Source organism: Ambystoma mexicanum, chromosome 2q (genome assembly GCF_040938575.1).
Source record: "Ambystoma mexicanum isolate Mex_15411 chromosome 2q, UKY_AmexF1_1, whole genome shotgun sequence".
Taxonomy (NCBI): Eukaryota; Metazoa; Chordata; class Amphibia; order Caudata; family Ambystomatidae; genus Ambystoma; species Ambystoma mexicanum.
In genome coordinates this window covers 1,485,221,471-1,485,235,916 of record NC_090924.1, presented here as the reverse complement: position 1 = coordinate 1,485,235,916, position 14,446 = coordinate 1,485,221,471, and the positions used below count along the sequence as shown (strand labels likewise).

Genomic DNA, 14,446 nt, shown 5'->3' with positions numbered 1-14,446 from the left:
TTCACTATTCCATCTGGCAACATCAATATCAACTGTGGCGGTTTTTCACTGGCGTTCCTTTCCCAATCTGTTCGTACTAAGGCCTCCGATGTATCACCCATCCCTGCCTGATCATCTACAGTTCTAATCTGCTTCCATAAATCAGCAGGAAGGATCATGGGAAACAACAAATCTATATCACCCAGCCTGAAAACTGACGAATGCAAGACAGATTCAATTTATCAAATCTGCAGGACAACATTCTTTTCATAAATTCATCTTGTAGATACTCTACCATCACCTGTAACACTTTCCTATGCATTGCCGGAGTATACTGACTAAACGTGTCATGCACTTCAATGGGAGAAATTGAAACATCTGAAATCCATCTAAGAGCGTCTCTTGTGCAAATGTGCATTTCTTCACTCATTGGTTTCAATGGAGGAAGAAATTGCTTCTGCACATATGAAGCTTGCCATCCATTATCATTCATCTCATCTTTCTGTAACCGATCTAGCTCCCTTTTAAACTCAAATATCATCTCTACATGCTCATATACTTTTGCCGCAGTGTCCCTTGAGTGGGCAAGGACATTCAAATCCCTCAACCCCTATGGGACCTTCATGTCCATCAAATCACTCCATATATCAACTAAATACGTCCCCATCTGTTCTATCAAAATATTCTGTTCAGGAATACCCCCTTCATCAGAAATCACAACTCAAACAGCCGATTCATCACCTTCTTCTATTTACTTTTTAGCCCACGTATACAGTTCTCTCTTTCTGTCTTTAGATACTGTGCCATGAGTCATTATTCTTGGATCAGCTCCCGCCCCTTCAACCACTACAAGTGGAGCAGAACCACCTGACAAAGAGAGTTCATATAATTATTGTTCAATAGGTATCGGAGGTAATACCGCAGGCGGTGCAATCGAAATTATGGGGACAGCAACTGTTGGCACGGGTGGAGGTGCAGGAGGAGGAACAACAATGGGAAGAAGAGGTACAACAATGGGAAGAGGAGAAACAACAACGGGGAGGCACATAAGGAGGTGGTGCAGTTGAAACAGTTATACATTCATTCAATAATTTATTAATTAACTCGTCTGATGTATGAAAATCCTGAGAGGGATATATCTTTTGCACATCTAGTTGGAAAGCCCTAGTCCATACCTCTAATAGATTCTGATTGTTTCTGTTGATCATGCAACAATGCTTTCTCAGCATTCGTCATGTGTCTACGTGCATGCTTTTCTCTATTTTTGAGTTGCTGCATAGCTTCCTTTCTCAAATACTTAACTGCATCAAATGCTGCAGGCCTGGCCTTTTTTCTCAAGAATACAGATTCTAAATGCTCTAGGCAGGCAATATCAAAACTACCACAAACTGGCCATTGAAGTTTGGAAACATGCCTGGTCTGTCTGTGCCAAATTTCATTAAATACGATAGTTCCTAGGTCATACTAACAATACATTAAATAAGCCGGCGACTAATCGGGTAGCGCCGGTTGGCCTTGTTTCAAAGATTGTCTTTCTTTGCGGAATAATACCCTGTAACAGGATGACAATTTCCCAGGCATAGTTAAATCGCGATCTTACCTGTCTACGTTTGTTTCTGCAGAAACAACACTTGCAACAAATGTCAGGACTTTTAGGAATCTGGGTACGACTCACCTGATTTCAAATCAATCAAAGGGTCCAATCGGACATCAAATCGTCATGGCTGGCATTTTCGCAAAACAGGCCTCAATACAGGACCCTCGTCGTGATGCCCTACTAAACGCTGCTCACGGTCCAGGGATCGGGCATGCAGTACTGCAGAGGAATCGCGTCTCACTTTGCAGGCCACCCTGTCACTCTCTGATCCCAGTCCGGTAGCCTCGTCTTCATCTAGCGATGTGGCATTGATCTTGAGGGTCCCTATTTGGGCACCATCTGAAAGATTAAAGAATATCGAGACTTAATACCACATAATAGAAATACGCCGGTCACAAGGTCCGCAATGTGTGCAAGCAGACACCGTGAGATGAGAGAGTCATGGACATTTAAAAAACACAAGTATTTATACAGATTTTCCACAATCCTGGACACATCGTCCAGCCCCTCTTTGTGTAATACATTTACCTAGGGTTCATAGCCTTTGCACATACTGCTTGACTGCTTACTCTCTGTTCTGCCCTCCTCTCCCTTCTCCTATCTCCTCCCCTCCTCCCCATACTTTCTTCTATGCACTTATTCTATCAGAATTGTCCCTGGATCTAGTATGATAGCAACCTTGTCTGTCTCCTCCCACCTCCCCTTACTGTCACCCCCACCCCCTTCCAGCACTATCTGAAATGTCGTCAGGCCTAATACGGTAGTCGCCTGTCTGTTTCCATTTCCTTCCCACTCTCCCCCTCCCTTCCTTATCTATGTCTTAGCTCTTGCACTATCTGAAATGTCGTCAGGCCGAGTACGATAGTTAATTTCACATCCTTACTGTTCATGGCCTGTAAGAATATCATTGTATTTTCTCTTGTTCCCTTCCCTTGCCTTGAAGCGCTTTGAAACACATTGTGTATAGGCGCTATATAAATAAACTATCATATCATATCATAACTAATTCATGTTTAAACATCTTTACATAGTTTGTTGTTTTCCCTTAAATATTTCACATGTTTTCCAAACATAAGACACAAAGGTAACATTCCTTGTTTTGCTCGCTTATCTTTGTTTATCATTTGTTCTTGAGTTTAAAGTCAGGTTAGTTTCAAGACCGAAAACAAAGATTTCTGCAAGAAGAGCACATTCAACTATTCATCATTCTGCTTTGCTGTTTGAACGTGGAAGGCACTATTGGAACAGATGGTATCTAAATTACTGATTAGTATGGCTTTTGTTTAACTCCAAGGTTTCTCAGTGTAGGACAAACAATCCACTTTAGCAGCTTCAACATTGTCATCTACGTTGACATCATGGAAAGAGTACAAAGTTAATTTTGCTCTACTGGAGCCAAAAACACAATTATAAACATGGGACAGAAAGCAAGAGGTGATCAAAATGGCGGACAACTCAAAATGGTGGCGTAGTCAGCCTGTTTCAGGTTCATTCCAATGCGATTTACAGTGTGATGCAAATGTGGTTAGGCGGTATTCATGCAAAATATACTTTTACATAGGTTGCCAGGTGAGGGAATCCTCGCACAGTATCACTATTTAGGTCTCAGGAAAGTACACAGCCCATGTTCTGAAACTAACTTGCCTTTCTTCCTTGATCTATGAGGTTACACCTTGCTTATGATTGCTCTGCTTTTTAAGAACTGATAGTGCATTATTAATTAATCTAAGGATTGTATGGTACACAGAGAATATATGTTTTTGCCATTATTAGACTAGAACTGCCCGAGTACAAAGTGTATTATAATTTATGTGTGTACGTATATCCGAACCTTATTTTATATAAAGAAGCTGTGTTATCACCTAACATAGTGTGTGGACATTCCTGTGTGGGGGTCTGGGCTCACAGTACTTAAGAACCAGCCTGCATCACCTCCTGAGAGCTCAAGCTCATCTAAGCTATCATATGGAGAGCCTTGGCTGTGGTGATCTTTGCCTCAGTCCCAAGCAAAGGGCAGGAGTACAGATACCCTGCTCCAGTGTTTACACAGTGTAAAGAGAAGGAAATGAGCGTGGAGGAGGTGGTAGTTAAAGAGGAGGTAGGGTAAACAATAGATGAGCATGGAGGAGGTGGTAGTAACAGAGGAGGTACAGTAAAGAGAAGGAGATGTGCATGGAGAAGGTGCATAGGTGGTAGTAACAGAGGAGGTACGGTAAAGAAAAGAAGCTGAGCCTGGAGGAGGTGGTAGCCACAGAGGGGGTAGTGTAGAGAGATGGAGATAACCATGGAGGGGGTGGCAGTCACTGAGGGGGTACAGTAAAGAGTAGGAGATGACTATGGATGGGGTCGTAGTTACAGAGGAGCTATGGTAAAAAAAAGAAGCTGAGCCTGGAGGAGGTGGCAGTCACAGAAGCGGTACAGTAAAGAAAAGAAGCAGAGCCTGGAGGAGGTGGCAGTTACAGAGAGGAGGTAGGGTTACAAGGAGATGAGCATGGAAGAGGTGATACTTACAGAGGAAATAGGGTAAAGAGAAGGAGATGGGCACGTAGGAGGTGGTAGTTACAGAGGAGGTAGGGTAAAGAAAAGGAGATGAGCATGGAGGTGGTTGTAGTTACAGAGGAGGTGGCAAGAGAAGGAGATGGTAATAATTTCAGTGGAAGGGTGAGTAATAGATGAACATGAAGGAAGTGGTAGTAACAGAGGAAGTGAGATAAAGAGGAGAAGGTGGTAATTTCAGAGGAGGAGGTGGTAGTTCTAAGAACAGGAGGTACTGAAAGAAGGAGCTAAAGTGAAGGGGGATGGGCAACCGATTATTTGCAGACCCAACCTGCTCCTGAATTGGGATCCTTTCCTTCCCCATATTCAGCTAATTATTAATATTAATAATTGCGGAGTGTTCAGTAGAGTGCTAAGCAGTCTTTCAGTCGTTTTAGCTGCAGAGTCTTCCCTATTGACTGATGTGGGTTGCAGTGCTCAGTGATGTATTTGGTACCCAGATGCCACATTGCGCATTTGCGTGCGGAGAGTGCTGAGCAGAGTGCTGAGCAGAGTGCTACAATCCAGAGGGACGGCGGACTGGGTCGCAGGTGAAACCGCGTGGAGACTATACCTGCCACAGTGCAGACGCGGCTGCAGAGTGAAATCCAACAGCATCCACTGCACCGGGTTTACCGCCACTGTTATTTCCGGACCGTCCGACCTGTAATGAGGCCCACTGTCTTGTAATGGCCCCGGAAGTGTGCTAAAAAGATGGCGTCATGTCTGGATGGGCGATGAGGATTACAGCCACTACAGATGGCCATAGGCATACGCACGAGCAGGATGGAGTGGATAAATACCCAAATGGGCAAGAGGAGGACTGGTTCACCAGCTTTTTGCCAGTTAATCCCCAAAGAAGGCCATGATCTCTAAGGATCATGACCTGGAATACCCGTGGCTTCCGTCATTTTATCAGTGCTACTTGGAGCTACAGCTTACTGTTTGAGTATGATGTATTCATGATCCAAGAGGTTTGGATGACCCAACCGGTCATTTTTTATGGTTAAACAATCTTTTCAAGCAATGGTAATAAGGGGTCTGGTTGAGAGACCAGTGGGAGGGATGCAGATGGGTATTACAAATAAGTTAATTGTGCAACAAATTGATTTTGGGGCAAATAAATCTAATATTCTAGCAGTTGAGATGAATGCCCTGCCATCAAAGGGGGGAATAAGATGATGGTGATTAACATCCATGACCCGCACTGGGGCCTCTTACCAAGAGCATTAACGACCCTCTTGGAGATGTAATAGCAGATTGGTACCAACGCAATGGTGAAATCTCGGTTTTAATTTGAGGAGATATAAATCCCCATTGTGTTGATTATCAAAAGATAGATGCCACAGGAAACGGTGTGGCCGTATGCACCATCAAACAAACATTCCCAAATGCCTACAGTAAATTAGGCTAAGTTTCATAAAAAAAACATGCATTTGTTTATCATCAGTAGTAGAATCAAGAGGCAGATGACTTGATTGCCCCGTAGGGCGTGATTTTTGCCGTCCCCCCTCCACACTAAGTAGGGCTGTGTGGAGTGGGCATGGAATCAACAGTCTTAATCTATGATGAGAGATGGCCCAGGAGTTCGGCTTAGCATCTGCACAGTCCTCCTGAGTGTTTGCACCCCTTGCCACAACTGACGAAATACAGCCAGGAAAATGCTGTGAAGTTCTTTTTGGACTCCGAGAGACATAATTCTAAAGCATTACTCAAAATATGAAACGGACACTTGAAGGTAGTAAGTTTATATATTTAATATCACATCTATTCTCTCCACGCTTTAACTCTCACTGCACCTGCTATGGTACAGACACTATGACATAGCATATTGCCATGCATATGAAGAGCGTTATTGTATAAGCTAAGAGCATGATTTACAATTACTAAAGAACAAGTACAAGCAATCATTTTAGGGTATCAGCTTGAGACACATAGGGACTCATTACGAGGTTGGAGGTAGCCAAGATGTTTATACCGGCATGGCTACCTCCAAACTCGGGTCTGGCTCCGGGTCCCGCGAAAGGGGAATTACTGGGCCATTCCGATCTTGGCAGGCCTGGTAATTCCCCTTGCACGGGACCCGGAGCTGGTATGTCCCCATTCCCATTTGAGCCCCCATAGGGCTCAATGGGAATGTGGAGGATGGTAGCAGTGGTACCGTTCATAACGGTACCGTTGCTACCATCCAGGTCTGATCGTGGGTGCCGCTCTGCACACCTGGTCTGAATTGACCACGACTTCTTGTCAATCGGGCCTGTTCATGTCTCTGTTCGTGCCTCTGCTCGGGGACTTGCAATGGATGTACCTTCCCAGCACTCCACGATTTCTTCTGCTGCGCTGTGTGCCTCCCTTCAGCCTGTGCTTTTTATATTTAAGACAGAACTTTGCCTGTAACGTGTGTGTCATTTCCACCCTTGGACAGTTTAAAGTCTAGAGTTTAGCACTGCTCCTGTGCTTTGCTTCTTGTTGGATACATGATATACCTATGTGCAAAATCAAAAGACAGTTGTCTTTGACTCTTGGCTGTTTACCTTAGAGCAGTGTTATTCAAATTGTGGGACGTGCCCCCGCAGGGTGCCACAGCCACATCCCTAGGGGGGCCTTGAGAGGTCGGCATGACATGTAAAAGAAATGACTGGAAGAAATGGGCAGGGGTGGCTCACATGGTCGGACTGAAGCATGAAACTGTCTCAGGCACCAATGAAAAAGTGGCCTGCAGTTGTAAATGGATATTCATTCTTTTAGTCACAGACTGTTTGAAAAGTACCCAAAGGGGGTGTTGTGTGTTAAAATGTAAGTAAATTGTGATATTTAAAGAATATTTATTCAGCAACAATGGTCAGAATTACTAACTGCATAGTGAAGTAACTTATCAAACTGGTCCACATTGGCCAAAAAGGTGGCCCATTTTGAATGGCACACACTAGCATTTTGCATTTTTGGTACAGGCATTGCCCTAAAGGCGAGAGGGCACCGACTCAGTGGCCCCCTCACCCGTTATGGAGGAGCCCAGTGAAACAATTAGCACTCCCTCAGCTGCTTTTTCCAGCTGAGGGAGTGTTCCTGGGCTGGTTGAACTGTCAAAGGGGCAACACTATTTCCCTCTGACAGTTCAGTTCCCCAGTAGCACATGCTCACTGAGCCATGCAAGCCTGGGACGTTTTGCTTCACCAGCATTGCATAGCTCATTGGATATGCTGGCTGGGGCACTGCATGTTTGTATGTGCGAGGGGGAGCTCCTGCACCTCCTCGCACATATGGACAGAGCAGCCTGGAGCAGGGCGTTTCAGCACCCACACGCAGGCCAATGCAGAAGGTACGTTTATGCTCATTTTATTTTTATTTAAACATGTGTATGGATGTGTGTATGCTTGTGTTATGAGTGAGTGTATGGTGATGGATGCTCGTGTGAATGATAGAGTGATTGCTGTATGAATGTGTGTATGAATGTGTGTATGTGTGTGTGTGTGTATGTTAGTTTGTTTTGGTCCGTTGAGATGATTTTTGGCAAGTGGTGGATAGAGGGGGGAATGAGGGTTGTACAACAAAGGCCTTTTTAAAATGCCCAAATGCCTTTGTTGCACAATCCCCCTACCCGCCTGCCAAAATCAGCTCTACTTCTGAGGCGCTGTGGAGTCCAGGGGACAGGGATGGTATTTTTTTTACTGTATTTCTATCATAGATGTCCAGTCGAAAATACCATGCTTTCCCCCTGGGGACCCTTGTGCCTTGCATACACACATAATCATGTTGATTGTGTTAGGCGCAGTGGGGCCCAGGGGACAGGGATGGTATCTTTTTTACTGGACATCTATACTAGATGTCCAGTAAAAAATTCATGCCTGCCCCCTGCAACACCCCCCCCCCCCAACACCAATATTTGGCTTTTTACCGAATTTTTTTTTTAAAGTATGCTCTACAATGCCTCATTTTAACGCATTATTTATTTTTTTAATTCATGGGGGGAAAACCCCCCTCACCCTACTTGATTGGTTCGGGCTTCCTCACTGCGCTCGGTCGCTATGGCATTTTTGGGGGAATTAGTTATGCCCCTCCACTTAGAAAAATTCACCAGCCAGCACTGGCCTTTGGAATGTATTGGGAATGGAATGGGGGGAGCCCAGGGACTGTGGTGGGAGCAGGATGGACGGGAACCATGGGATAGTGGTGGGAGCAGGGTGGGGAGAGCCTAGGGTGTGTTGTTAGACCATATAAGGAATTAAGGCTTACACTCATATACTAAGGACACACCAGTCACAAGGTTCAAAGGCAAAACATGTTTTTATTCCAAGTACACATTTGGCCAAGTGGATCTCAACACCCCATGATGTGTGCATGCAGACACTGTGAGAGGAGAGAGACCGAGCATCAGAAAAGCTTCAACATTTATAGAAGTCAATTCACAGTATCAAAGTATTGTCCAGCCCCCTGCACGTAATTCTTAAGCTAGGGTTCACAAATCATATACATAGTTTATTCGCCTAAACATTGCACATTCCTTGGCGCCATTTCCAAGACGATTTAGTGTCTGGGAATGAGGCACATCTGCATGTCGAAGAATATCTTGTTCTCTCGCAAGGTGACATTCTACTAACTGACGTTATCTTGTTGCTGCTTTCTTGGGCTAAGGTCAGACAGTTCTAAAACAGAGAAAATACCAGCTTCCGCAGAGGAGCACATACAGCCTCACATAATTCTTATTTTACTGCCCTCTACAATAGCACTAACGAGACTGGATGACACCTGGTTTGCTGATTAGTCGTGCTCATGCACAGCTTCAAGATTCTACTATGCAAGACAAACAATATATTACAGTTGCTTCACATTCTGCCTCTGTAAGCATTTCAGAGTTCAAATTGCAGCTACCTTACCACGTTTAGGCCCAGGACACAGAATATTGTGGAAAGCAGAGAAAAGAGAGAGACAGCAACATGGTGGACAAAGCAGAATGGCTTCTCAGTTGTCACTTTCAGATTCAACTATTCGCAATGCTACAGTGCGATGCGAGTGTGCTTCAGGTCAACATATTGTCAGATGGTATTATAGCAAACATGTTTTCACAAACCCTCCTTTTGGTCTTAAGCCAAGAGCATCACCCAAATACAGCATCCTCATCAAACCATGTGTCATCATTAGAACATTCTGAATCACTGACATCATAAATATTGATAGACATGAATTCCTTAATGGCTGTGTCCTGCATTGTAAAAGCATTACTGGCATCTTTAGGACTAGGTATGCAACAAGAACAAAATAATATGATACCAAGTATTATGGCTAAGAAAGCAAAGATCTTCCAACCCCATGATTGCAACAAATCCCAGAGCCAGGCGCTAAGATTCCAGTTACCTTCGGGAACGTGTATTTCTGTACTCAGGAAATGTAACCTTTTCATTGCTTCGAATACTGTGGGGGAGGAGTTGGGTATGAAAACGCAACATGCAGATCCCACTAATTTGCAAACACCACCACGATCAGCCAGGATGATGTCAAGCACCATTCTGTTTTGAAGTGCCACCAATCTGATAGCTTTTTGTTCTAATGTCATACTGTACAGGATATCAGTGGTTTTGTTAATAGTTTTTCCTATAATTCTGGATAGTCGCCTAATGTTCTGCAAGTTTATTTTCTGCCCCCAGAAAGGTACAAATGATTTGGCTATGTCACCGAAAACCTTCCAGGCCATGTCACCTTTGTCGTCCCGTCGGGACGAGATTTGGATATTTCAGCAGTAGTGGCAAGATATACACCGGGTAGGAGTATCCCCAAGTAACATGTACCTCCCAAATCCCTTGGTAACCATGGATATGCTTCATCTCCGCATACAAAGTAAACGGGACATCCTATGTACAGTGACTTCCCCTCATGTTCCAGTATTACAGTGTTCATGCATCTATCAAATGTACCCATTCATCGAGAGCCCTTCTTTCGCATGCAAAATGGGGCAGAATATGGACTCTGGTTGATGGTGTAAGAAGGAGGCATGGCGTCCTTATTACCTACTGGAGCCATCTTGAAAGTGATCATGGATTGATAAGGTATGGAGAGTCTATCAATAGGCCTAGTTTAAACAACATTCATCTTACTTCTATTGGTGAATACAGAACAACCTAAAGGTGTCAGCACTAGTCTTTCAAATTCATTTATATTAGTTCCATCAAAATTCCCAGAAATTCTGTCATTCCATCTACTGAAAAATAGCGTGTTTGCGAGGTGTAACAAGCAGTGCAATGAGGTAAAGATTGATAAACCAACCCAAATCTCTTTCCACATGATGAGGTAGCATGTGTCACATTTTTATCATAAAAAGAGTATTATTATCATAGCCCCCTCTGTGTTTAACGTCCTGAGGACGAAGAGTATCAGAAAGCACATATGGCAGGAATCATAGTAGTAACACTAGCAGTTGGCAGCAGAGTATCAAGTGGATACGTGTGTTCTAGGTACTAAAACACGGTATCAAGATCATTGCACTACAAAAAATGACTGTGATCAGTATGCATTTGGTTGTAAAGGACCATGGCCCTCTAGGGACAGGGCCAATTTCAACAAAATTATCAATGTCTTCATTGGTGCAAGCGGTGGCCCCAAACACAGGGATAGTTTTACAAAGTTTATCAGCGTCCGTTAAGAAGCCTCACTGTTAGGCTTTTACAGTTCATCCTCGGTGGCACTTGACCACATAGCCAATCTTACTTGCAGGTATTTCATCCAGAAGAGGAACGATGAGGGGCTGACTCAACTGTGGTATTTTAAGTCATGATCAAAACTGATTCCAAAGCACTATGGTGTCGGAACAGTGACCTCCTGATTATCCCCACAGGGGCCACAGTCCTTCACCTCAAACAAGTAGCACTGGGAAAATGTGTGCCAGAGCCTTGTCCCCAGCTCATACACGTTTGCTCCATTCCCTAGTCCTCTTCCCACGTCCCTCCAAGTGGCAGGGCCAAAGGCAAAGACTGCTGTGCAAATGTGTGTAATGCTCACCTGGTATCCACGGGGATGCCACTCAGCCTATTTGGACCTCATATGACCTCAAACCCTTCCTGGAATCTGTTCAGCTGGAGACTGGGCTTGAAACACAGGATTGCCAGAGTTTAACTCTATTTTCTCTGCTTGATTGATCCCCTCTTTCCTTGGGGACCAAACCTTCCACTTTGTCCACTCCTCATCTTGCTTTCATGTATGGAGCGCTCTCTGTCCTGCCCTTCGGTGCAGGGGTGCATCGACTGATGTGGGCTCTATGCTGCCTAGTTGCCTCATTGGCATGGGCCCAACAGACTGAGCTTGCTGTAATTTCAGCTTGACCGGTAGGTTGAATGATTCTTATGAACTGTCCTTTTGACTCTTGTCCCTTCTATAACGTGTCTCTCCTTCCTTAGATGTTGGAGGGGGTCAGAGATGGCGTGGTGCTGCTGAGCGGAGCCGAGCACTAGCGGTGAGTGAGAGCGTGATGCGGGATGCTGCCCGCTCTTCCTTGAATTGACCAAGCAGTTTAAGTCAGGTAAGCGTTTGACTCTTCTTACAGTTTTCGTGTAAGCTAAGATATGAAGAATGCTTACTAATGTTTTTTCTTCCGTTCATTTATCCTCCCCTAGGATGTGGCGTGCTGAATCGATGGAAGCTGTATGTTCTTCAAGTTAAGTATAATATTAATTCTGTTCTTGTTCCTGCAGGTGCGCGGGAGGCGGAGGAAAGGCGAAGGCCTTCAGGAGATCGATCCGAGCATGGTGAGTGTCACACTGCAGGTGCAGAGAAACGCAAAGCGTGTTTCTCGGCCTGGGCATGGTTTAAATAGCTTCCAGGTATCCCAGGTATCCCTGGGTTGAACCACACCCAAAAGGCTAGACCGCATACTCAGTTCAAGGAACTGGGTAATGTGGGGGCATCCATCTTGCCCACAACACATTACAAGTCCAATTCGAAATGATTCTCAGAGCTATGTGTGAGCCTGGTCCCACAGGCGCCAGGTCTGACTCCAAGAGGGTCTCTGGTAGTATGGAGAGGCCGTTAATGGCCATATAGGGGATCGTGGCCTGGCTCCAGCCTGATGTCTCAGAGGGCTGGGGGTAGGAATCATCACAATGTGGTTATTTCCTGTTCCGTGGACATAGATTGTATCTTGTGATACCATGCACAGAGTGGTCTGAAAATAATGTGCTGTCATCATCTGCAGGGGATGCAGAATCAGTATCGGTCAATGATGAAGACAACAAAGAAGGCTGCAATAGTGGTGTTGCAATCTCCCCAGGCCCCATGGGCTCCGGAAGCAGATTCAATTCAGATTTGGTATCTTTGCTATCATTCAGAGCTGATGCATTCAGTGAGTTGGAGTCGTCAACATCTTTTTCATCCCACTTGTCGTATGGCAAAGGAAGAGGAATTCTCTTCACATTGGTCGCGTGAATCCAGTGTCATTTGTCGCTCACTCAAACAGCTGTCTGCGTTGCCAGGAGATTTTGGAAAGGGCCTTTCCATCGAGGTGCAAGACGGGTACCTCTCTCTAAATTCTTGATGAGGACCCAGTCCCCTGCCTGCCGATCATAACTTGGCCCCTCATATTTGATAGGAAGGGCCTCTCGGACCTGCTGATGAATCAAGCGCAAGTTTTGAGTCAACTCATCACAGTAATCTATCAACAAGGAATACTCTATTTCCCCCAATTTCTTAGGCCTGGGTGCATTCCGCACATTAGCTGGTCTCCCCATTACAATCCCATAGGGATAAAGTCCTGTTTTTGACTTTGCCGTTTTTCGCATTGACAGCAAGGCTAGCGGTAAAGTGTCGGGCCATTTGATTTTACTATGGGCACAGATTTTTGCGAATTTGTTTTTTCAGTATTCCGTTGTGACGTTCCACAAGTCCGGCACTCTGCGCGTACCTGGCCGAGAGAAAAAGATTATTAATCTGTAGGCCTGCACATATCTGCAGTATTACGGCTGCGATAAAATGTGGGCCATTGTCAGACCATATGACTCACGGCAAGCCAAACCTCGGAAAATATTCCTTCAGCATGGATTTGGCCATTGAAGTTGCTGTGAAATCTTTGAGCGGGAATTCCTCAACCCACTTGCTAAAAGCACAGGTCACTACGAGAACATATCTTGATACAGAGTGATTTGGCACGTGAAAATTCTGCACGTCAGCGTGTAATTCGAGGAAAGGCCCTTAGCGAGTAAGCGCGTCTGCACGCATACGCAATTTCATTGGACAGAAGGACCTTCAAGCGCAAGCGCCTCTATGATGTGATGCGCGCAGGCGTGCCTGGGCGTTTCAGCGCGCGTGAAAAACTGCACGTCCGCGTGGGAATGCGTGTAATCCGAGGAAAGGGCCCATGCGCGTAAGTGACGTGATGAGCGTGGGCGTTTCCCTCAGCACGGGTTAAAGGTGAGCGGGGGCAGCAGTTCGCTGTACGTGCCTTTCGTGGAGACCGAAGTGTGTTGCAGCTTCCTGTTGTTTCGCGCGCCATCACAAGTTCACAGCTATCAAGGACGTATCTCTTCTTTTGGCAGGGGTATTGGCTATGCGTGTTTTTCTGCATCGTGCTAGTCAGACGGTGAGTCGCACACGCTATTTTTCCCACTGCGGGTGCCCCTGTGTATCGCACCCATTTTTGAGGTCATAGTAGCCTGCGTGTCCCACGCGTACGCGTTATTCATGTTACTGGGTGCCACCGCGTACTGCGGGAGGTTGATTCCACGCATGTAGGCTGCAGGGTTGCGTGCACGGTTTTACTGCAGTTTTGGGGTGCCTGAGCATTGCGTGACCCATCACTACATCACCGGGGTCACATACAGCCTTGCAGGTGCAGGGGGGCTGTTAACATCTTGCTTCCCACCCCCTTCACCCCAATTGCCCAGGTCAATTGTGGTGTACACCTCCCATTGGCACTACTCCATCTGTGCCGGCACTACTACATCTGTGCCATGGTTGGGAGGACACCAAAGGTGAGGGGCTCCTCAGCTGGGCATACTCCTCGTGGCGGGTGTGGTCGGGGACGTGGCCGTGGTGACCAGCGAGTAGGGGGACTCCAGGGTGTCCAGGGCGGCCATAGAGGGGGAAGAGGCAGGGGTGCGCTACTTGAGCACAATGTTGTGCCATGTGTCGGTGCAGTCATGCCACCACCCCCTGTGGTTCCGGGAGATGCAGCTTCTGCATCTGGCACTGGTGCCCGTGTGACCCGGCAGTCCATTCCATCGACTGCCACGGGCCCAAGGGTAGTGGTAGCTGCAGGTGCAGCTGTGGACACCGCCACCCAGGCTCAGGGTCTGCCAGCTCAGGGTCTGCCAGCGCAGGCTGCGTTGGCACTTGAGGAGCCCTTGGTAGATTTCA

At 45.9% G+C, this 14,446-nt stretch overlaps 1 protein-coding gene across 1 annotated transcript in view; it reads left to right on the top strand.

The window, feature by feature from the left end:
• Positions 1 to 14,446, top strand: part of LOC138568911 (uncharacterized) — a 273,113-nt gene that overhangs the window by 83,139 nt on the left and 175,528 nt on the right. The window contains exon 4 of the mRNA XM_069646691.1: positions 11,791 to 11,844. Within this exon, the coding sequence (XP_069502792.1) occupies positions 11,791 to 11,844 (54 nt within the window). The remainder of the gene's footprint in view (positions 1 to 11,790; positions 11,845 to 14,446) is intronic.